The sequence below is a fragment of the Misgurnus anguillicaudatus genome, chromosome 20 (genome assembly GCF_027580225.2).
Source record: "Misgurnus anguillicaudatus chromosome 20, ASM2758022v2, whole genome shotgun sequence".
NCBI classification, from domain to species: Eukaryota; Metazoa; Chordata; class Actinopteri; order Cypriniformes; family Cobitidae; genus Misgurnus; species Misgurnus anguillicaudatus.
In genome coordinates this window covers 17,008,929-17,032,841 of record NC_073356.2, presented here as the reverse complement: position 1 = coordinate 17,032,841, position 23,913 = coordinate 17,008,929, and the positions used below count along the sequence as shown (strand labels likewise).

The window sequence follows — 23,913 nt, the reverse complement described above, 5'->3', positions numbered from 1 at the left end:
CTTTGATGACGCGATCAAACAGTAACCAGCACAGAGTGAGAGACGCGCAAATGCAGCAAACATGTTGGTAAAAGCATTTTAAAGTGTCCGAGAAAGATGCGAAAAAATACAGCACTACAAGTTTAATTTAAAATCAAGACATCCTGAACATCATGCAGCGTATGAGAAAGACAAGGCAGCGGCAATCCTGGGTATCTGCTTAAAGCAGAAGTACGGAGAACGAGAGACTTTAGCTCTTCATCTCATGTCATAGAACGACGAAGACAGGGCTCCAGACTGCCACCAAAATTTGAGAGTGTGCCACTGAATTTTACCTCCAGTTGTACATATGCAACCAGTAAATTTTGATTTTTTTTTGTGATGTGACACTGAATTTGAAAATGGCACATTGTACTTTCTACATCTATCATTAAAGTATTTATTAGTAATACAGTGGAAATAAATAGAAATGTGAGTATTTGGATAGCATGTTGATTTACAGTGTGTGCCCCTAAATTTTCTGGTTGCGCCCCTCAAATTTTCAGTTGGGGGCCACTGTGCTCCTAGTGAAAAAAGTTAGTCTGGAGCCCTGGAAGAGCATCAGCAGTATGTTATAAATACTTCCTAAAACCAGTAAAGTCCTACAATGACAAACACGCTTATATTAAACAAGAAATAAAACGTTTGTTAACAATAAGCTTTTTGTTAAACCACTTTGTTGAGCGCTTTTTCCTCTGTCATCTATGGCAATCTTGGCGCCGTCTCTAACTCTCTCCTTTTGCTTGCGCTTGACCGTGCACGAAGTTCATTTGCTTTTTGCGCAGAAATAGAAGATCGGATTAATATCCGTTTAGCCAAGACTCATTTATGTGGTTGAATGTAAATGGAACAGTTTTAACAAGTCTTTCTATAGCTATCTGATCAGAGAAGGCCCTATATAATGACTGGAATGTTAAAAATGTCATTGTTAAATAATGTGAAATAAAAATAGTAAAAAGGGACATTCTGAAAAGCCAACTTGTGCAATGGTAAGGAAATTAGCAAAATTATTAGAAAATAAAAACAAATTGTTCGTTTTTTCAAGTTGTTCATTTTATTCCGCTTCGGCCAAGAAAAAATCATTTTGGTGCATCCCTACATGTCACTTTATGAAATAAAAAATTGAGTCACTGTAGTCCCATCGATTACTTGAACTATGTCTTTACTGCCTTTTCTGGGCTTTGAAAGTTGTAAGTTGCTCTCTATGGGGGCTCAGAAAGCTCTTGGTTTTCAACATGACGGTGAGTAAAGAATGACAAAATTTTCATTCATGGGCAAAATAACACGCTACATTTGGAGAATGAAAGACAAAGTGTCAGGTTTACTTTTCGAACTTAATGATTTCAGAGAACACAAGCTATACACATCCCATTGTAACTGTTAACTTAAAAAATTATTTATAAAAAACTAAGGTAACTATATGGACTTAAGTATAGGTTCAGGGTGGTTCCTAGTAATTACATAGTTGCTTAAGTAATTGCACATGCATCATTTACGGTGCATTCACACGTTGCGTAAGCGTTAACACTTCCCATTCACTTTTAATGGGTGATGTCATGCCTTGCCGAATTGAATTGTGGATCCGCTGGCGCCACGTCAGTACCATTGCTCAACATTTCTCAACTTTTCAAGCATCAACGCGTGCGTCAGCCAATCAGATCGCCTTATGCAATTACGTTTATGGAAGACTGGAGCATGTGTAGCGGCCACTGTGATTGGCTGTTGGCCATGCTTCAGACAAGCGTTAAGTCGCACCGTGTGAATGTACTGTTAGTCTGGCTTTCATGTGGCATTGTAGTCCAGAGCAGACTTAACTCATCTGTTTAAGGAGTCCCAGCGAGATTGTGTAACTGTCTCATATCCTACATGTCAGTTTACAGTGTTTGCATATCTGCCGACTTTTCATTTCTGAGCTACTAACGAAATGCCTCTGCTTTCTCTCTTATTTCTTCTCTTGTCCTCCTTTTGTTTCGTTCTCTCTGTTTCTCTCATTATTTCTTCCCCTCGCTGTGCTCGTAATGGTAGTTTGATGAGGACAATGTGAACATCTTTGATTGTCCTCTAACAGTAAGTGCTCTCTTGTTGGGTTGAACCCTCTGTAGGTGATGAGTGTCGTTTTAACTGATATTTGATTCATTTTTACTCGCTGATTCATAGTGCTTGTAAAGCTACACCTTTTGAAGTGGCTATGTGATGTATGTGTTTGTAATGTAAGTGAATCTGTTTCGTTTTTTGATCGTAGGAGATGGCTCATATTCTAGCACAGAAACAGCTGCGCTCCATCATCCTCAGTGTAAGTGCTCACTATATACTACAGTATACTTCCCCTCCTTCTGCAAATTAATTGTAACTCTTTGTCTGAAAGAAACATCATGTTCCTGTAGTAAATATACATTTTGCAGGGTGTTGCAGTCTAAGGGAAAGTCTAAGGTTTAAATGCCATGCATTAGCTGATGAAGTGTGCCTACAAGTTGCGTTGGATTATAATGTCTACCAAATGCATAAAAATCTTAAATGATGAATGACCTGAAAATCACACGGAAAAGCTGTCGAAATTCAAAGTAGGTTTGATGCTGTATGATCTCCATAACAGTCATATTACCTCCATTTCAGTAATGTGATCAGAAGCAACAAACCCATAAATGATGAGATGGCCCACCAGCTCTACGTGCATCAAGTCTTGACTTTTAACCTGCTTGAGGACCGAATGATGACAAAGATGGACCCACAAGACCAGGTTTGTGTGCCTCTAGCTATAGATGTAAAAACTGATCTGATCAGATACATTAAAAGACTTAATTTGTGTATGTGTGCGTAGGCTCAGAGGGACATCATCTTCGAGCTGCGCAGGATCGCTTTTGATGTCGAATGCGAGTCCAACAACAGCGGCAGCATCGAGAAGCGCAAGTCTATGTACACCCGAGACTATAAAAAGCTGGGCTTCATTGTAAGTCTCCCGAAAAATTACACCATTACACATTTTGTCAGCTTATAATTGACAGTAATTGGAAGTAGTTGCTGTTTTTTTAAAACATGATGTCTCATGTGGCTGTCTGTCTGGGGTGTCATATTCAAATATTTGGGTTACATGGCACATTAATAACCTCAGAGCAGTCGAAGCTCTTTCGTAAGATTTGTTTTGACACCCTTCGTGTTAATAATATCTAGAAATCTCTCCGTTCCGAAGCAAAACCTTCACCTCATCAGACGCGCTCCGGCGAAGGTGCTGCCAATCAATCTGTCATATTTTGACACCGTAACGTGTTTCCTTTTGTGGGCTTGTCAACCAGGTTTCAGGCTGTCACATCCGGGCGATGCATCAAATATTTATGATATATTCATTATTATTGTGTTGTTGATGTAGATGTTGTAAATCTAGCAGTGATTTATTTTAGTGCGGCATACAATGTATAGTCCTTGCCATGTTAAGCTATGTTGTCAATAAAACAATAGTGTCATATCAAATACTTAAAATCTTTAAAAGTAGAATTTTAAAAACATAAAATAATCATAAATCCAACTCTAAGTGATTTTTAAAGTCCCCCTGTAGTCGATAATTGTATCCCTTAAAACCCATTTTGAAGCATTAAAACAGCATATGTGAAAGTTTTTGTCCTATGTAAATCTACATTCTTGCCCAATTTAGTATTTACGTGTCTATGAATATGCAAATTTGTCCCCTCTAGTCAATCGCACAACCTCGGACCATAGATATACAGTTTTATTTATATAGCGCTTTTCACAATTGTTTAATTGTTTTAAAGAAGCTTTACATTAATAGATGTACACTCTAAAAAAACAAACGGTGCTATATAGCACCAAAACAGTTGCTTTGGATCGTAACGATAGAAGAACCATTTTTAGTGCCATATAGCACCGGTGAAGCACCAGTGAAGCACCTGTGAAGCACCTGTGTAGAACCATATAGTGCTATGTAGAACCATATGTGGTGCTATATAGCCCCTATATGGTTCTACACAGGTGCTTCACTGGTGCTTCACTGGTGCTTCACCGGTGCTATATGGCACTAAAAATGGTTCTTCTGTCGTTGCGATCCAGGGCAGCTGTTTTGGTGCTATATAGCACCGTTTGTTTTTTAGAGTGTAGGAGAAAACACAGAAAAATCGATGGACAACAGAAGCCGCAAAATACAGCGGCTAAGATTAAACCGTACTAGCGAGCGTAGTAATAATGTAACGTATAGAAGAGGGTGCCTAGTTAAGCCAATGTCAGCTGACTCCCCAGGGGTTGGAAAAAACCCTAGGAGAAAAAAACTCCTGGCTTTTTTTAGTCAGAAGGGAAAAGTCCTAGTAGGGAAAAAAACCTTGAGAGAGAGCCAGAGATATATAAGATATATCTAATATCTTAGATATATTTGTGGTTTAATATCTGCTCGGTTCCAGATAGGCTAACTATTGCGGCATAAGTATATTACCCAGACGAGTTATGTGAATGCTTTGTTCTGGACAAGCTAACTATTGAGGGATAAGTACATTTACTAGAAAAAAATTATGTGAATGCTTTGTTTGAGAAAAATGTAAATTTATTGACTGTTTGATTCTCGAAAATTTTTTGGTAAATCATTTCAGAGCTTAGGGGCTAGGTAGGAAAATGATCTGTAAATAGTTGCCACATTCAGGAGTTCCAGACACATAGCTGCTGCTGGATTAATTTGCACATGGTTTGTCTTATTAAAACACCACATAGACATATAAACAACAATAAAAACTTAATTTTGACAACAGGGGGACTTTAAAGGGATAACTTTTGAATTGAATTGTTAAAATGCAATTGTTGAATTGTCAAAAAAAGTTTTTATCACCAAGCACTATTGAGAATTACAGTATTAGCTATATGATCAAGCCATAGCCACACTTGCACTGCAAAAATGGCTTTCTTTCTTAGTATTGTTGTCTTAGGACAAACATCTAAAAAATTAGGATGTATTTTCCTGATGAGCAAAATTACCTAAGAAAATAAGTCTAGTTTTTAGACAAAAAACAAAAAATGTAATTTAATTTGTGCTTAAAAGAGCAAAATCTGCAAATTGGGGTAATAAAAAATATCGAACTTTTGCTTAAACACTAAATTAAAAAAAATTCAGGAACAATTCACTTACCCCATTGGCGGATTTTGCTTGTCTTTTGCTTAAAGTACAAATTCACTTAATTGTATATTTTTTGTTTAAAAACGACTTGCTTATCAAGAAAATACATTTTGCTTTAAGAATTTTTAAATATTTGTACTGAAAACAAGACAAAAATACCTAGTTATGAAAGTCTTTTTTTGCAGTGTGTATATACTAGAGCAATAAGCCCCGCAAAGCAGTTGGTTACCAGTGCATTTTTTAAAAGCTAAGGGGCGTTGTTTGAAAAACCCTCTTAGCTGTTATAAAATGCACTGTAACACCACTGCTTTGCGGGGCTTATTGCTTTAGTATATACACACTTGATAAGCAAGTATTTATCTGGATATCGCCATTAATTGTGCAATTGTAGAAAAATGAAAAATATGAATAAAGACTGTGGTGTTTATTTTCATAAATCGGTATGTAGCAACAGTGGCACAGTGCTACTTATATAATGCGGTCTGAACCACGGGGTTACCGGGGTATTTTATCACAGCTTAGAACACGTTTCAACCAATCAGAATGAAGGACGGGCCGTTTTATAAAAGAGAATCAAGTACAATCAAATGCTTTGTACAGGTTAAGAGCTTGAGAAAATGGTAAAACAAGAAAGAAGTAAAATAAGGCCAAATCAAGAGTAAAGGAGGACAGTGTTGCGGTCAACAGGTAAATGTGTCGTTGTCGTGTGTTCCTAAAACCATTTCGGGCTTCTGAGGTTCTAAGAAACTTTTCAAAGTGCCGTGTGTCGCCTATAGATAAGACCTTACTTAAAGTTTTTAACACCTTTTCACATTACTACACACGTTTTTTCAGATGCCATTTCTGCAGCGATTTAAGAGAAGTGTGTTTATTTCTTTTACTCTGTGACTGTTAGGGAGCTGCACAGAATGTTAAAACAGCCGTGTGTGCAAATGAGAGCTGTAAGTCAACTGTTTCAGGACATTGTCACATTGACGGATGGGAAATTGGTCCCCACTGCCTTCACCGCAGATGCATTTTTAAGTACTGTGTGCTGGCAGTGGACTTTGTCTCTGGTTATGTTATTGGTTATGGAATGTTATTCTAGCAAACGGCTTACCACATACAATTTGAAAACAATTTGCAGTATGCTAAGATAAATGTTTCAAAGAAAAGTCCCTAAACCTGACCATGTGCATGTTTAATTCAGCAAGTGGCATGTATCATGTATAATTTTTTAATATATACAACAGGGGTAGGCAACGTCGGTCCTCAAGTGGCGATCTCCTGCAGAGTTTAGCTCAAGCTCTAATCAAGCACACCTTTATATAATCAAGGTCTAAAGAGTCATCTAAACTACAGGTAGGCAAGGTTTTATTAGGCTAAAATTTGCAGGACATTGCCACTCCAGGACTGACGTTGCCTACTCGTGATATACAGTTAGCTATTCAAAATTGATTTAAAGGGCACCTATTATGCAAAATCCACTACTACACGGTGTTTGGACATAAATGTGTGTTGGCAGTGTGTGAACACAACCATCCTACAATGAAAAATTCCACCCACTCCATCTTTTTTAATCCCCATTAAACCAAAGCAGTCTCAAAAAATAATTTAAGCCCTTCTTAGAAATGACACATTAAAATTGTGTTCAATTAATTTAAAATACCTCATTAAGAGAAATAAGTATATATATTTAATTAGTCTAACACAAAATGAATATGTACTATAATTTATTGATTTCTTTTTAATTGCGTTAACACAATTAGTTTGACTTTGGGTTCTGGAAAAAGCATGCAACTGCTTTTGGAGATTAATTTTTTTTAATTAAGTGTTATTTTATGCATTTTTAGGTAAACAGAAAGACTTAATAGTGTTTCATGTCCGTTTATCTTATTGATTTAGAAGCGTTTGTGTTATATTTTTTCAAATTGTTTGGTTACCATCGTGCAGAAGAGTGGCGCTTGTGGTTAGGTTGTGGATGTGACGTATTTTTCTAAATGAGCACTAACTGTGTTAATGCCTGTTTGGAGATCAGTCTCTTCTCACATGCTCATCCAAAGTATTATATGTTATTATTATTAGCATGCTAGCATGTGCTTATGCTAATTAGTATGATATAAAAAGGTTTTATATAAAATAACAGAATTGAGTTATTCAGACTACACTACATTGAGTTGAGGCAACTAATTGAGTATTGCCATTTACTTTAAATTGAGTTTGACTAACTCAATATATTTTTATTGGGTAAAGCAGTTTTTTATGAGTAAGGGGTACACCTTCATATTGGATGGAAATCCTGCCCACAATTTTAATGAGTTAATCCAATTAATCATTTTTTTTTGAGTGTAGACATGCCATTTTGATTCTCTTGTTAATGTGATGTCACACTGATAAATCCCCACCCATGGCTACTGACTGACAGTCATACATTATCATAGTTTCTGCTAAGCCAGTTGTGTGCTGTCTGCCATATCTTAACAGTGAGATACTATTGTTTCAGACTGTATTCACAGGAACATTTTAACCGATAGCGCTCACTTTCTCTTTCAGTAAGGAAGTGAGGAGCAGTAGCTCATTTGCATTTAAAGGTACAGACACTCAAACCAAAATAGAAGCATTTTGGACATGCATTTTGAAGATGCAACTTCACAGACACTTTACCTGAGACTTGTATTACATCTTGTCAAAATGGCCACAGTAGGTGCCCTTTAAATGTTCACACAAATATTCTTCATCTTTTTCATGCCCTTGTTTCATTACGAACTCGTATGATTTATTTCTTAAATGAGACCTAAAGAAGAGCGATGACAAAATTTTCATTCTGGAGTGAACTAACCTTTTAATAATTGTAATGGCAATAATGAGTACATTGCTATGATGATGGATAATATACAACGGGGGAAATAAGTATTTGACACATCAGCATTTTTATCTGTAAGGGGATTTCTAAGTGGGCTATTGACACAAATTTCCACCAGATGTAGCCATCAAGCCAAATATTCATACAAAGAAATCAGAACATTTAAGTATACAACTTGATTCATAATAAATAAAGTGAAATGACACCGTGTCAATAGCCCACTTAGAAATCCCCTTACTGATAAAAACGCTGATTTTGTGTCAAATACTTTCCCCCGCTGTATTTACCGATATATTTCTATGATATAATATTCTATGTTTGTAACTCTGTCTGTTTAATAAGTTGAATCAGACAGCAGCGTCTCCCTATTCTTTTGTAATCAGTCCTGTCTCTGCTCCGTTGTTCAGCAACCCAGACACCCCAGTGTCCAAATGAAGGCCAGAACTTTCAAAGACAAAGTAATTGGCAACCCTAAACTCCATCAGACAGCGGTACAGCGCTCATCCTCAGAGGCAACCGTCTGTCATCGTTTGAGAAGTGTAGATTAGTTTGTGGTAGACAGGCGAGTTGAGGCAGCAGCTACCGTCAACCTTATATTTGCAGAAAGCCTCCTGTCATCCACCAGGGATACGTAAGCCTGGTTCTGAATCATGGTGCCTCTGAAGTTTACCAGGGGAAACAATTTGATGCCTGTTGTATCTCTGTTCGCTTGCTTAAAATGCAATACATCACTCCAAGCGGCATTATGATGTAAGTCATGAAGTCTTAACTGGAGCGTGTGTGGTTTTCTGTATCGTTCTCAGTTTGTGTTTTCACGTGTGTGTTTTTGCAGAATCATGTGAACCCTGCGGTGGATTTTACTCAGATTCCTCCCGGGATGTTGGCTCTTGATAACATGCTGTATTTTGCCAGGCACCATCAGGATGCCTATATCAGGGTAAGACTCGCTCACACACCTACGGAAAGGAGGTGCGGAAATGATAAACACTTTTATTTATTTATAATCTGAATAGTTCTCAATTAACACCTCTTGAAGACAGGAATGACTTCATCAGTGCAGACATGAGTCATACATAAGGATGGGCTGTATTCAATTCATTACCATGCAACTTGGTTTATTTCTCCACTTTTAATTTCATATTATACAATTTGTGGAGTTGCTCTCCAGATCCAATTTCTGTTTGGTTTCACAATTCACTCTCAGTATATTCTTGCGCCAGTCAACTCTTTACCCACAAACACACAGGCTAAAGGTAAACTGAAATGAATTCAGCAGCTTGTTGCATGCCACCCTCAAGCGTACACAATACCTCAAACTCAGAGCTTCATTTGTGTCAAAAAAGCCAGATCAGGATCAAGCATCTTTGGAATTGTATCCAACACCAAATGAGTCCCCTCGTACAGTATCGCATCTGAAACAAAAATGTATGCTATGACATCTGCATCAAAATAATAATAATGCTGCTGTCTCAGGTGACCATGAATGATGATGCCAATAACATGCAGTGGCCCTGTGAAATATATGTGACCCAGTTTGTGAAAACCGAGCTAAATTCATTTTTGTGAATTACTGTTTTCTGCATGAAATCATCCATTATATTATATAAAGAACATTCTGTGAAAATATAACCTTGATATTTGTAATATTGACGGGGTAAAGCCATTTACTGTAAACCTTGACAAGTTGAATTTACTTAAAAAATATGTTGTTGGAAAGTTGTTGCCCAAAAAATAATAGTTTTAAGCTAAAACAAGAGTACATTTAACATAAAAATTCTAGTAATTCCAATATAAATCAGCAAGTTCATTAAACTTAATTTTAAGTTGATTTAACTTGAAATAATTTGTTATTTCAATTGCTCTGGGATGCGTTTCCCAAAAGCATTGTTAGCCAACTACTGTCATAAGTTTGGACGTTACTGACAAAGTTCAATGATTTGGCGTTTCCCGAAAACTAAGTTCAGACGAACATTCGCAAGCTGCATGTTGTGTGGTTTGAACGTCAGCTCTTCACCTGTGGTTAGAAGCGTAGATCCTTATTATTATGATATTTAGATTTACGTTGATCAATAAATAATAACAAAATAAGCAAAAACATGTAGTGCATTCTATACTATCCATCATTTTAAATATAAATAATTTTATTTTAAGTGTTTAAGTTTGTAAACAGAATTAAAGCGCTTTATTTGAAAACTGCTCATGTGCACAGATCTACGAGCTTTAAGACCCTGGGGAATCCCTGGGAGAAGTAACGTAAGAGGAAACTTGCACATAAATTAAATATTTTGAAATAAAGCAACTAAATCACGGTAACAAAATAAGTCTTTCGATGCAATGTATGTTATTAACAGCAATAATCTGATAATAATACGCTTTTGGAAAACAGTCTTGACAAGGTAGTTAGTTTCTCTAACTATGCATTGTACTATGGTGGTTCAGCAGCGAGTTACGTCGTTTTTCGGGAAACTCACCCTGTCTAACATGTCCACTTAACTAACTTCAAAGATGTTTTATCAATTTATAATTATAATACTTTTAGTGTTATAAATTGTATTATAACACAAAATTCATGACTATAAGTTGATTCTCTACAGAAACACACAAACTGCATTTTTGACATGCATTGTCAGTACTGTAAAGAGAACTACAATAAAATGTGCTGAACAGGATTCATCAAGTAAAACTTTTCACCTGAACGGTGACTTCAAAAAAATTATCATTTACGACAAAACATTTTATTAACAAATAGTTTAATAGTTGAATAGTTAAAAGTCTTATTCTGTGAAAAAGAATAAATCAAAATATTCTGGCACAAAGGATTATGGGTATTCTTTACTACATGTACTAATAATTTTAAGTTCATTTCACTTGAATGTTTTAGTTTAATTAATTTGATATGCTTAAAAGTTAAATTAAAGGTATAGCGGAAGATTTTCCCGAATTATTTAAAAGAACCGCCCCTCCGTAATTTTTAAAAAATGCACACGAAACTCTCTACCTCCTCCCGAGAGGGAACGCCTGTTAAACGCGTGCACGAGACAGAGAGAGAGAGAGAGAGAGAGAGAGCATGCAGGAGCTCAGTTCTTCTATTCGCTCTGTTTACAAGTTGCTGTCGGCATGTTTACCGTGTCTGTGCGGTTCGTGACTTGTGCCAGGACTAGCATCGCTAATCATAACTTACATCAACTTTACTAGCAGTGATTTTAAATGGATTTCTCCAAATAGCATAACAAAATGTACCTTTCCTGTAGAAACTTCGCGGTGGAAGCCCAACCTGTCCTTTTAGCTCACACCAGCAGCCAGCGTGTGAAATAGTCTCCCATAAACAGTCTGGTCTTGTTTCTTTCTTTATAGTCCTTTCTCTTCTTGTCATACAATTCGTAGACACTTTTTCTCTTGCGACCCTCAGACATTTTGAAAAAAAAACACAGCGAGATTGCGAGCTTCAATGAATGGTTGAAACCGTAGCACAACACACATACACGTGAAAGTGCGCATGTGCAGAAAGCGAACCGAGAGGCGAGCACGTACGACGGTTATAAGTCAACATATAATCAGAATGATTGACATCTGGGATGACCAATAACAGAGGTGATCCACCCGGAAAACGAAAATCTTCCGCTATACCTTTAACGATTATTATTTTAAGTATATGACCAAAACTCAAAATATTAAGTGATGTTTACATCATTGTTTAAGTAAAGACAATATCTGGGTTAACACAGTGTGTCAGATATTAAAATCAATGTTTAGGAACCCAACTTCCATTATTTGTTTATGCAAAATAATAAAATGCACTGTAAAAATGATTTGTTGGTTCAACTTAATTTTTTATGCAATCAGGTAACTTTTTTAAGTTAATAAAAAAAATTAGTTAAAGGAATAGTCTACTCATTTTCAATATTAAAATATGTTATTACCTTAACTAAGAATTGTTGATACATCCCTCTATCATCTGTGTGCGTGCACGTAAGCGCTGGAGCGCGCTGCGACACTTCGATAGCATTTAGCTTAGCCCCATTCATTCAATGGTACCAATCAGAGATAAAGTTAGAAGTGACCAAACACATCAACGTTTTTCCTATTTAAGACGAGTAGTTATACGAGCAAGTTTGGTGGTACAAAATAAAACGTAGCGCTTTTCTAAGCGGATTTAAAAGAGGAACTATATTGTATGGCGTAATAGCACTTTTGGGAGTACTTCGACTCTGCACAGTAACAGAACACCCTCCCTCTCCCATTATGAGAGTGAGAAGGGGAGCAGACTTTTCAGGCGAGTCGAAGTACTCCCAAAAGTGCTATTACGCCATAAAATATAGTTCCTCTTTTAAATCCGCTTAGAAAAGCGCTACGTTTTATTTTGTACCACCAAACTTGCTCGTATAACTACTCGTCTTAAATAGGAAAAACGTTGATGTGTTTGGTCACTTCTGGCTTTGTCTCTGGATGGTGCCGTTGAATGAATGGGGCTAAGCTAAATGCTATCGAAGTGTCGCAGCGCGCTCTAGCGCTTACGTGCACGCACACAGATGATAGAGGGATGTATCAACAATTCTTAGTTAAGGTAATAACATATTTTAATATTGAAAATGAGTAGACTATTCCTTTAACTTAAAAAAAGTTTTTGTGTGTAAGTTAAATTAACTCAAAATTTTAAGGCAATCAGATAACTTACTTTTTTAAATTGAAACAACATTTTTAGAGTGGTTGTGTCAATACAACAATTGATTTCAGTATTTGAAATCATTAATTTCATTATTTATAATAAAACTTTGAGTGTTATATCTCAAAAACATTTAAAGCAACAAACACATCTGTTTTTATCAATTTAATTGCCATGACAACATTGATGCTCCTAATCTTATAATTTATTTGCATCTTTAGCCTTGATTTCACAGACAGGGTCACATTTTTTCACAGGGTTTTTGTTTATTGTGTTCAGGCTCTCGCATGTTGGGATACCAGACTGTACCCTATTAATAAAGTGTGCTTTACTTTTGTATATTTATGTGTGTTACAGATTGTTCTGGAGAACAGCAGTCGTGAAGACAAGCATGAGTGTCCGTTTGGCCGCAGTAGCATCGAACTGACAAAGATGCTGTGTGAGATTCTCAAAGTGGGAGAACTTCGTAAGTGTTATCTGTAAAGTGCTTCATTACCATGATGAACACTTGTGTACTTATATTGAATGCAAAAGTGTACAAATAAAAGAAAGAAGAATGGATTACTGATTAAAGTACAGTAAGAGAGATCCACAGTGAAATAACATACTCAAGTCAGCTTACTCATTGTCCACAGTCTCTCTGTCTTTCTCACTTGCCAACAGTGACAATAAAAGCCAACATTCGACTTATTAATTGTACAGGAGTTCATAAATTAATAAAATAAAGAGTGTAATGTTTGCCTTTCTTCACCTCTGCACTGCCTGGGCTGTAATGACTTTCCTGAGCTGAAGGTGCAGATATGGGTGATGGTTTAGACCCGAGCTAATGCGTTTAAATTGAACGCCTCTGACTTCTGAAGCTCCAGGCTACATGATGGTTAGGCGGTTCTTTTGACCTTGCACATGGGGAGATGCGTAATGGAAAGTGGCAGTGATATATGGAGCTGAGCGAAGGTGTGGGATTGATCTCATTGGGCAGCACTGTGAGGTGTTGCATGCTTGGCTCTGAAATCACAGTGACTCATGGGTGACCAATGTCCTCCAAGTACTTAACAATTACAATAGAAATATATTTATAGACTAAATTTGAATATTTGTGTAGTGAAAATGTGATGCTTGCATGTAAACTTGGACATAGGAGTGGTTCTGGGTGGTTGCCAGGATGTTACTAAGTGGTTGCTAGGGTTTTCTACTGTATGTGGTTACTATCTAGTCAGAACAGCCCACCCAAGTTACTTTTATATGCCAATCCCTAGATATTGCTCGAGTTTTCCTTTTCTATAAGATTTTGGCATGGTTTGGTGAGAAATGTACCATAAATATTTTATTAATGTTTTTAATTTTTAAGTCAGGTTATGCCTCTTGAGTCATTTTTGGGTGGGGGGCTGGCATGCACTGAGAAACTGAACTAATGCTTCTGCCTACATTAGCGACAAGTAAGTTTTGCCTCGACTGGTTTGCCTAAACTTAGTTAACTCATTGTGGGCAGAACGAAGATAACAAGGAGACAACGAGGTGCGTTTCATTCTTGTCTGAGAATTACTGTAAAATAGAACTGTAGGTCTTTGGCTTTATTTTCTCAAATAACATTGATTCATTGCAGTTTGTAATTAAATCCACCCCAAATCATTTTCCATTGACTTTTTATAAAGTGATTTATTAAGAATATAGAAAAATAGCAGCAGCCAGAAATACATGTTGTTTTTTAAAAACATAATTTGGATAAACAAGTTTGCAGAGGAAGGTTATTAACAACTTGAGTGCCGGTGTATGGTTGAATGGAATGAAGGTCTCAATCGTTCTGCCACCCTGTCAGTGGAAAACTTAATTCAATGAAATCACTGTGAAAGCTTAATGCAATTCCTCATTTAAAAGTAATGTGTGCCTTTAAAAGCTTAGGCTGAGAGCTGACATTGCTATTAAAATAGGTTTCCTTTTAAGAACTCTCACATACAGTGATGGTTGCAGATGGTTATATTTATTTATATATATATTTAATCTTTGACATCATCTTACTTGGTCAATATTAACAATATCAAGGTTATATTGTCACAGTGGTCTATACGGCGCGTTTATTTAAGAACAGACATTTAATCTGGAAAGGCAAGTTATTCAACTAAACAATAGCAGACAGAACAGCAGGCTGAATAGATGTCTGTACGTTAAAGTAATATTATCAGTTATTAAAACGATAAACCAAAGCATACAGAACTTACCTGGAAGGTTGAATAGGCTAAATTAACTGAACAAGCCAACTAGCGTGAAGTTCGCATACTTGTCATTCCATATCACTGAATCCATTAAATTACATAAATACAGAAGCAGCATATGGCGGACTCTCGCGGCTGTAGACGGTAATGTTGTCTCTTGCCTCGTAAATGTCAAAATTAATTCATTCTGACTTACAAGGCGCACCTGACTATAAGACGCAGCACCAGCCAAGATATGAAAAAAACGTGGCTTATAGACCGAAAAATACGGTTTGTAGGATGAGTAAATAAAAAAAGTGTTTTCACAGGCATGGTCACATTTATTTTTTATGTTTTTAGTCACAACATAATTCCCATTTTTTTTACATCACATTTACTCCATGTTATTCCATAGTTTTGAGGAGTTCACTATTTTTATAAAACATGAAAAAATAATAAAGAATGAGTAAGTGACCCTTTGATTGGAACCATGTATATAAAGCCTTTTTCGCACAGATCACGGAAAATATACAAAAAATGTGTCCAGAATTTGTTTCTGGCATCGTTTGATTTATTTTTCATCCACATTGCCAATACATTTTTGGAATCATTTTCTGGAGTGTTCATACTCATCCTGTAAAGAGCCGTGACGTGTAATGTATTTGTAATTTTGCACATGGTGGATTTTTCCTGCGACGTCTTAACGGGATAGTTCACCCAAAAATGTAAATTATGTTGACACCGGACGCGTTACGGCAATGTTACTAGATCCTCATTACGGGAACGATCCCAGAATCAAATATGGGATGTGTTTGCTTTCTCAAACAAAAGGCAATCTGGCATTTTCTGGTGCTGTGTGAAAGGGGTTTAAAGAGCACCTATTGTCCGATTCACGTTTTTACATGTTTTTACACGTTTTACCGATATGCAAAATGTACATACCCCAAAGTAAACGATGACGCGAGTTTTCATCTCCAACGTAAATCTCTTTTCTTGGACTACAATAAACACACGGATTGTAGGCAAACACAAATACACATGTTGTTTTTTAGCAATGAAATAGGTCCACTTTAAATGATATATGTGTTTACATAAAGCTTTGATAAGCCTGAATGCCTCGTCATACCTGTGAAAGCTTTAAAAATGACAGAAATTATGCTTATGACTCCTAATTTTATGTTAATTTATGCTTTTAACATTTACCCTTTTCTGTTGACACAGCATTTTAAGTGTCTCTCAATACCCTGTTAATTAGACTGTACAAGTGATAAACTTTTCTAATGTCATTTTCTACATCATGTGTGAGTTTCTATTTGAGCCACGCTATCGTCGGCAGTCATGAATTATTTATTAGGCGTCCGTGCGGCCCAGCTTCACCTCCACTCAGCAGAACTACTTAAAGTTTTATAGCTAGTCGTGTTTTTTCACCAAAAGCTTTAATGGAATCGGTGGTGGTCTGACGCCATACAATGGCTTTCCATTTTAGGCTTTAAAAAGGTGTATCTAATATGTATGAGGAGATTTAAAATGGCTACGAGCAGAAATGCCTTTGCTTATGGATTTATGGTGTTATTTCACTTTTACAGAAGGTTTCAACCCTATGATCAAACTAGCGTATTAATGGGGATGAATATTCACGTACTGAACTGTGATCTGTAAATAACACAGTAGGCACATGCGAGTATCAGAGACTGAAGGAATGTCATGCAGATGCAGATATCATTGCCTTCTATTTGAAAGGTAGCGACATAATCTGTATTTTCCACAAATCTGATTATTGCTTGCATGTCATTTAAAATAGGTCAGCTTTGTCTGCTTCTTATTCATTATATTCATGTCTCTACATTTGGCCAAGCTCCATATGATATTTTTACGTGATTTACATTTATGCATCAGGCAGACGCTTTTATCTAAAGCGACTTACAGTGCGTGACATTTTTATCAGTATGTGTGTTCACTGGGTTCGAACCCATGACCTTTTGCTAGCTAATGTTAAGTGTAAAAGTCAGATCATTGAATTAAAGGTATAAGTAACGGATTATTCTGGCACATACTGTGTGGTTTGTGCCGCATGCACAACTATGCATGAGCAATAAAAGTAGTGGTTGTCTAAAGACATTAATTACATCATCGAATTCAAAGCCCCTACTTTGTGTAGACCCTCTCAGTGACGCAAGTGTGCGGATGTCACTCTTCCCCCGTGGATGCCGCGGTGTGTTAGGGCTTGTCTTTATCTAGCACCTCTTGCGTGACATCCTCGACTTTCCTGCTGCTATAGGGTAAGTTCCCTACTGAGACATGGCACTTTTCTGAGATCAGCACATGGCTTCATGCCTGGGCAGGCCTGTGTAATGGCTGAGGGATCGAATTTGAGTCTGTGGATGAAGCTGTACTGCTTGGCTGCAGTTGCTACCAAGATCCAGTAAAAAATTAATGTGGTTTTTTTAAAAGTGCCCCGCTTTCCATCTTGACATGGAGCCCAGCATGTCTTGTTAACCACTGAAGTGTCGTTTTGTGTGTGTGTGTGTGTGTGTGGAAAATGTTCTTGCAGGAACATCTCCAACTTAAGTACTTGCAGTGCCGGTCCTAGATGCTGGGGGGCCCTAAGCAAACCTTTGTGAGGGGCCCTCTGTCAGTGGATTCATAAAACCCATTCAATATTGCTGTTAGTTAGTTGTTAACTAACTACATAGTGTATTATCTTACAGCTGTATATTATTCCCATATGCACATTACTTTGAAACCCTGACTGATAAACTTGCTGATTATAACATGAAACATGTATTTGCTGTAAAGTTGTTTTGATTTAAAATGTGTTGTGAGAAGCACTAAAAAATAAACCGGATTTAAATTTAAATTAATTTAATGAATCAAATTAAATTAAATATAAATACATACTGTTAATACAGTAAAAAATAACAATTTAAAACGTTACCCATTTACCCATAATGATATTACACAGTGCCCGAAAATAGTCCCCTGCTATTGAAAGTTAGCAAGGGGACTATTTTCAGGGAGTGGTAATATCACTACGCCTGCTCCAGCCATGTTACATCAGCAAAGTCCTTGATTATTACGCCAGAATGAGAGTATAGTTCCTAACCATATCTACCTAGAAAATCACAACTTTGAATTTTTCGTCGGTCTTAGTACACGATGTGACTACAGAAGAGTCAAGATTTAATAGGAAAAATATTAAAACTCTTTTGTTATTTTTTTAGCGCGATGCTAATGGTCTAATCCGATTCAATGGATTATGCTAAGCTATGCTAAAAGTGGTACCGCCAGACCCGGAGATCCGCTGAATGGATTCCAAAACGGGAAAAATCATTTGTTTAACTCTAGGGGATCTGGAAAATGAGCATATTTTCAAAAAAAGTGGAGTGTCCCTTTAATGTCATAATGATTTTTGGCATAAAATATCTATAATATTGACCCATACAATTAATTTTTGGCTATTGCTAAAAATATATCTGTGACAGTCCAGGGTCACAAATGTCTTTTATATAAACAAATAATATATATATATATATTTAAAAACCCATCCCTAATAATAAGAGCTAAAGGACCACTTGCATGCATTATTTTATCTACTTAAAGTCTTGCAAATGACAGGGAAGAGGTTTAAAGGGGTTTAGGGCATTGTTAGCCTGGCAGAATGAAAGTTAAAAGAGTAGTTCATACAAAAATATAAAGCCACATACTCTTACATAGTCTTTTCAGGTCTGCATGATATTATTTATTCCTAGCTGTTTATTGCCGAATGTACAAGCTACTTGTGAACTACTAGTGAATGGTAACCACAGCTGTCAAGCAAGATTCTCAAGGCAAGAATGATTAAATTTTAAGTCCTTCTCGCTTAAAGCTATTAAATGGATTCCAAAGACTTTCGCTGTAGCAGGCATATAATTGTGGACTACTTTGGTGGGTGTTTTTTGTTTCTGAGTCACCATTATTTTTCGTTGTATGCAAGAGAACACTGGAGACGTTCTGCTTAGTACCTTTAGTTTTCTATGAAACAAATAAAGTCACATGGCGGGAGTAAATGACGACTGAATGTACATGTTTAGTGATGTTGAGGACAACCACCCAGTTTATATTTGTCAGATAGGAGGTCTTATTAGCATAGATATGAATAAATCGAGAGAAGATGAGGCAGCTGTGACATTAGTGTGGTGACGAGTCAAGTTTCACATGCAAAATAAATGAGAACAGATGCAGCTACTGTCAGCATCTCACCCACATTCTTACATGCATTAAAAAACACAGAGGTGCAACTCTATCAGAACATCTGTTCGTACATTACACAGTTGAATAGATCCTGTGTTGTATGCTGTGAGATGAAATTGATAGGTCAGAGACAGAATGAATATGTAGCAGAAAAAGTTTGACGTTTGATAGAGGAGAAAAGTTTAAACAGATTGGAAACTGCTTTTGGTCTCTTCTGCATCACATACCAATCCCTTATTGAGTCATAACTTTCCATACAGTATCAGCTTTACGTAATCCTTATCAACTTGTACTCGTCAGCAGGGCTGACATTTTTTGTATGCAATCCCAGAAGCGAGTTTAGCACTTCCGGTTCCATCATCCCGGAGTCAATATTAAAAACGTTATGTTGCACAAAAAGTTATTTGTAGTGGAAAATGTATTTTAGACTATAAAAGGTCTCAAAGAAATGGTTTTTCAAGACCCTTTGACTGAAAGGTTCTTTGGGTAATCAAATATGGTTCTTCTATAACATTGCAAAGAATTCCTTTTAGCACCTTTATCTAATAGAGTAATGCCCTCCATAGCAGGGCTTTGTGTAAAGTTATGATTATAGGGCTTATTTATTGCCCTGCCATGCCTTTCTTTTACATTGAGCTCAGCAGATGCCACACTATGACATCACCTAAACCAAAGTTTGATGATGTCAGTATCATTGAGAGTTTGGAGCAGTAACACTTACATTCACTGAAATCAGCTGAAGGGCTTCTCGTGCACTCAAACTATTAAAGGGATAGTGCACCAAAAATGAAAATTCTCTCACTCTCATGTTGTTCTAAACCTGTTTGAGTTTCTTTATTTTGTTGAACACAAAAAAAGGTATTTTGATAAATGATGGTAACCACACAGATCACAGTGCCTGTTGACTTCCATGGAATTTGTTTTTCCTATTGTGGAAGTCAATGGGAACTGTCAACTCAACTGTGTGCGGTCATTTATCAAAATACGTAGAGCTGAGATGCAAAAGCCGCTAAACACCACCTCCATCAAATGAAATGATAATATTAATTGAATGCTCCTTGCATGTACAGTTGAAAGAAAAAGTATGTGAACCCTTTGGGCTTACTTGGATTTCTTCATAAATTGGTCATAAAATGTGTTCTGATCTTCATCTTAATTCCGGCTTCATTGGAATTACAGGAGGGCAGATGCTACTATACAGAAAGATTAAGGTCATGCACTGTCTGATCTCAGATTTTTAATGCCGCAATAATTTAGCCTAATGTCTTAGAGCCCCTCTACTCATCCAACTAGACAGATGATGTTAAATTTATGATGCTAAGATGTTAAATCGTAGACGGTTCACACTACGGTTATGTTTGTAAGCCGGAGGGCACAACAAACAAATGTTCATGCATCCTTAAAGTCCCTGTAAAGTATAATATTAAATATCTGTTCGGATGGTGGGGGCGTGTCTGCACTGAAGCCATGCCCACTCGCGGGAAAGCTGTCATTTCTCTGAACTTTCAAATACAAGGTGCATCCCAATTCAGGGGCTGTGGCCTTCCGAGGCCATATTTGAAAGCAAATGACATCACCCGGCCCAATTTGAAGGCTCCTTAACATACAAGCCTCCAAATGTGGCCTTTTTCCCCTGAAACCAAGGATCCATAGATGTATCCTTTACAGCCTTGGCTATCCCAAGATTCAACGCGAACCTGTGACTTCTGGGTATTTTAACATAAACATTTAAAACTGTAGTTAAAGAAAAGTGTATATTTTGCAAATTAAAGGTCCTTGTGACTGTTTTACTATTATAAATGATGTTTTAGTGATGTGAATTAATATTATTGCTGCAATATTGTGTGTGTTGCATTTTGCTTTTGTATATTTCTAAGGTTGGTGAATTTTACATACTGTTGGATAGTTTAATCTGCGTCAATGTGCCATATTTTGTAAAATAAAATAAAAAAATCTGCCTCCCTATTTATTTACGGTGTCCCGCTGACAAGCGTAGTGGGCGGGAACAGCAAGGCTAGACTGTCTCATTGCCGTGCCTTCAAAGTCCTGGCCTTAAAAGGATCCATACCCTGAATTGGGATGCACCCACAGCTGCAACCTGAATGGATGCTCACGATCGTGTTAGGGGCGGGGCCACGCGCAGTAAGAACTAAGAAATGTTGAAAAACTGTTTCATTCAGTACTACATCATTTACAGTATTTGTTGTGTGTTTCTGCACTACATTTTTAACATTTATAATGTGTTTAGAAGATTGACTTAACAGGGACTTCAAGTTACTTGCAAGGCTTTGAACTGGTTCACAGAACAAAAACGAAAACCAGAAACTTTCAAAAAATATATGTTCCGGAACAGAATCTTTTATTTAAAATAATGGTAACCAGTTAATACCGTTATTTTTTTCTTTCTTTGACAAGATTTCTGTGCAATATGACCCTGTGAAGTTCACTTCTGGTCGTCGTTGACTCATCTGAAAACTGAGAAGCAATGTTAACACTTGAGTTTAAGTGCACTCAAAAGTGCATATACGGAGAGACGCATTTCAAAAAGCAAGCAAACAATCTTTCTGTTCTTTACAGGACACATATAAACAAAATGATCTCGAAAAATACCACAATATTCTTTTTCTAATAAAAACATTTAAGTTGTTTGCCAATAAATAACATGACAGAAATTGTCCTCGTCTTAATTCATTTATAATGCTGAAACAAATGTAGGCATGTCAGAATTACAGTTATGCCGCTTACATAATGCAGCCTTTTTTAATGTTTGATAACAAGATAGAGACTTTATTATTATTTAGACTAATAATTTAAGTTTAATGTCCTAAGGATCAGCCGACTTATTTGTATGTCCCACAGCTGACATGAAACGCTATTAACCGGTTCGGGAACTTTATTTTTTGTTCTAACCGGTTCAGGAACGTCAATTTTAGGGTTGACCCAAAAACCGGAAACGATAAAATACTGTTTCTGTTCGGAACGAACCAATTGGGGGAAAAATCTGGTTCAAAGCCCTGGTTACTTGTCATGTAATGGGAGATTGATGTTAAGATTTTGTTACTATACTTTCTCCAATCCATATTTTGAGTCAGCTAATCAAAGTCTTTAATATTACTTGAAAATTACAGGCAGGTGTATACAAGGGTGTTAGTTTGGCTTTGAATAAAACATTTTTAGTTACTATATAACTATGTCCTGGTTAAGTAAGATTCCTGCATTCTGTGTGACTGCTGCCGAGACTGAAAAAGTTGCTTCAGACTGTTAATACTGTCCAAAACCGTGAACTTGGGGCTAAACCAAAGTGACATTTCATTCCTCAGCAGGCGGGAAGGATGCCCTTAAGCACACCCTTGAACTTCTCTGACTTCTGAAAGAGAAGGAAACTAATACATTGAATCACTTTCAGCCATCCTAAAGATCCAAGACCTGTGGCTCGGCCGGTCTCTGGTGGATTGAGTCTCATTATGGTCAGCAGACTGATGTTGTTGGTTCTGGTATTGACTGGTCCACTGACAGCGCTTCCAATGCAGGTTCCAATTCCCCTTCAGGCATCATTCATTATGCTGTAAAGTTTCAATTTCTACCAAGCCAATGCAATTACTGGCCCTCTGCAGGGGCTTTGCGTGTACTCTGAAGCTTTCGGTTCTACTAAATGAGAAGCACAAACATTGTGGCTCTCATTCAAAGCACCATTCACTCGACCCGTGTTTGTTTCAAAGTGCCGTTACTGACACGTGCGGATTCGGGCCCTGCAGGGCTTTGGTGTTTCATTTTCACCTTCACTGGTGCTGTTTATGAATACAGTAATTGCATCTTTAGTTTTATAGCGCTCAACCCGACTTTAATTTTCCACACAGTCGTTCTGATTTGATTTGAGGTCGTTTTATTTTTTAAAAGCGCTAATCTCACATGATAGATCATCACTGAGCTCTCATTCCATAATCCTGCCATGTCCCGGGGGGCTGTCTTTAAAAATCATTTACGAAGAGCGAAGCTCTATCTTATCCTGCTTATAAAGTTAATAGACTAACATTGCATGCGCAGAATACAGTCATCAATGCACAGCCTTGAAATGGTATGATAGATTTGTGTGCCCAAGATCCAGACTAATACCAGAATCCTTAAGACTCAAACCCAGACCTGCTAAAGACGAATGATGCACTGTGTTATGATGCTTGAATGGTGCCTAAAGTTGTCAGGGGGTCATGCTTGACCTTGGAATTTCTAATCAGTCCTTCCAGAAAAATGCTGAGCTTTTTGTGATTATTGCAGGCAAAAATTCTTGATCTTGTGGGGCGTTTTCTTAAAAAATGCGATGGAATATGCGGGATATTTATGCAATAAAATTGCGGGAACTTGCAAAAACTGCGGAGACTTGCAAAAACTGCGGAAACTTGCAAAACTGCAGAAACTTGTAAAAACTGCGGGAACTTGCAAAAACTGCGGGAACTTGCAAAAACTGCGGGAACTTGTAAAAACTGCGGGAACTTGCAAAAACTGCGGGAACTTGCAAAAACTGCGGGAACTTGCAAAAACTGCTGGAACTTGCGGGAACTTGCAAAAACTGCGGGAACTTGCAAAAACTGCGGGAACTTGCGGGAACTTGCAAAAACTGCGGGAACTTGTAAAAACTGCGGGAACTTGCAAAAACTGCGGGAACTTGCAAAAACTGCGGGAACTTGCGGGAACTTGCAAGAACTGCGGGAACTTGTAAAAACTGCGGGAACTTGCAAAAACTGCTGGAACTTGCGGGAACTTGCAAAAACTGCGGGAACTTGCAAAAACTGCGGGAACTTGCAAAACTGTTGGAACTTGCGGGAACTTGCAAAAACTGCGGGAACTTGCAACAACTGCGGGAACTTGC

The 23,913-nt window shown here is 37.2% G+C and overlaps 1 protein-coding gene across 5 annotated transcripts in view; it reads left to right on the top strand.

Annotated features, from left to right (window-relative positions):
* Positions 1 to 23,913, top strand: part of elmo1 (engulfment and cell motility 1 (ced-12 homolog, C. elegans)) — a 123,133-nt gene that overhangs the window by 65,117 nt on the left and 34,103 nt on the right. For 3 of the 5 annotated variants that reach the window (XM_055219514.2, XM_055219512.2, XM_055219513.2), the window contains 6 exons: positions 2,044 to 2,085; positions 2,261 to 2,311; positions 2,633 to 2,755; positions 2,837 to 2,965; positions 8,800 to 8,904; positions 12,988 to 13,096. In XM_055219514.2, coding sequence (XP_055075489.2) covers positions 2,044 to 2,085; positions 2,261 to 2,311; positions 2,633 to 2,755; positions 2,837 to 2,965; positions 8,800 to 8,904; positions 12,988 to 13,096 — 559 coding nt within the window. The remainder of the gene's footprint in view (positions 1 to 2,043; positions 2,086 to 2,260; positions 2,312 to 2,632; positions 2,756 to 2,836; positions 2,966 to 8,799; positions 8,905 to 12,987; positions 13,097 to 23,913) is intronic. The other 2 variants (XM_055219516.2, XM_055219515.2) reach the window with 1 other exon arrangement.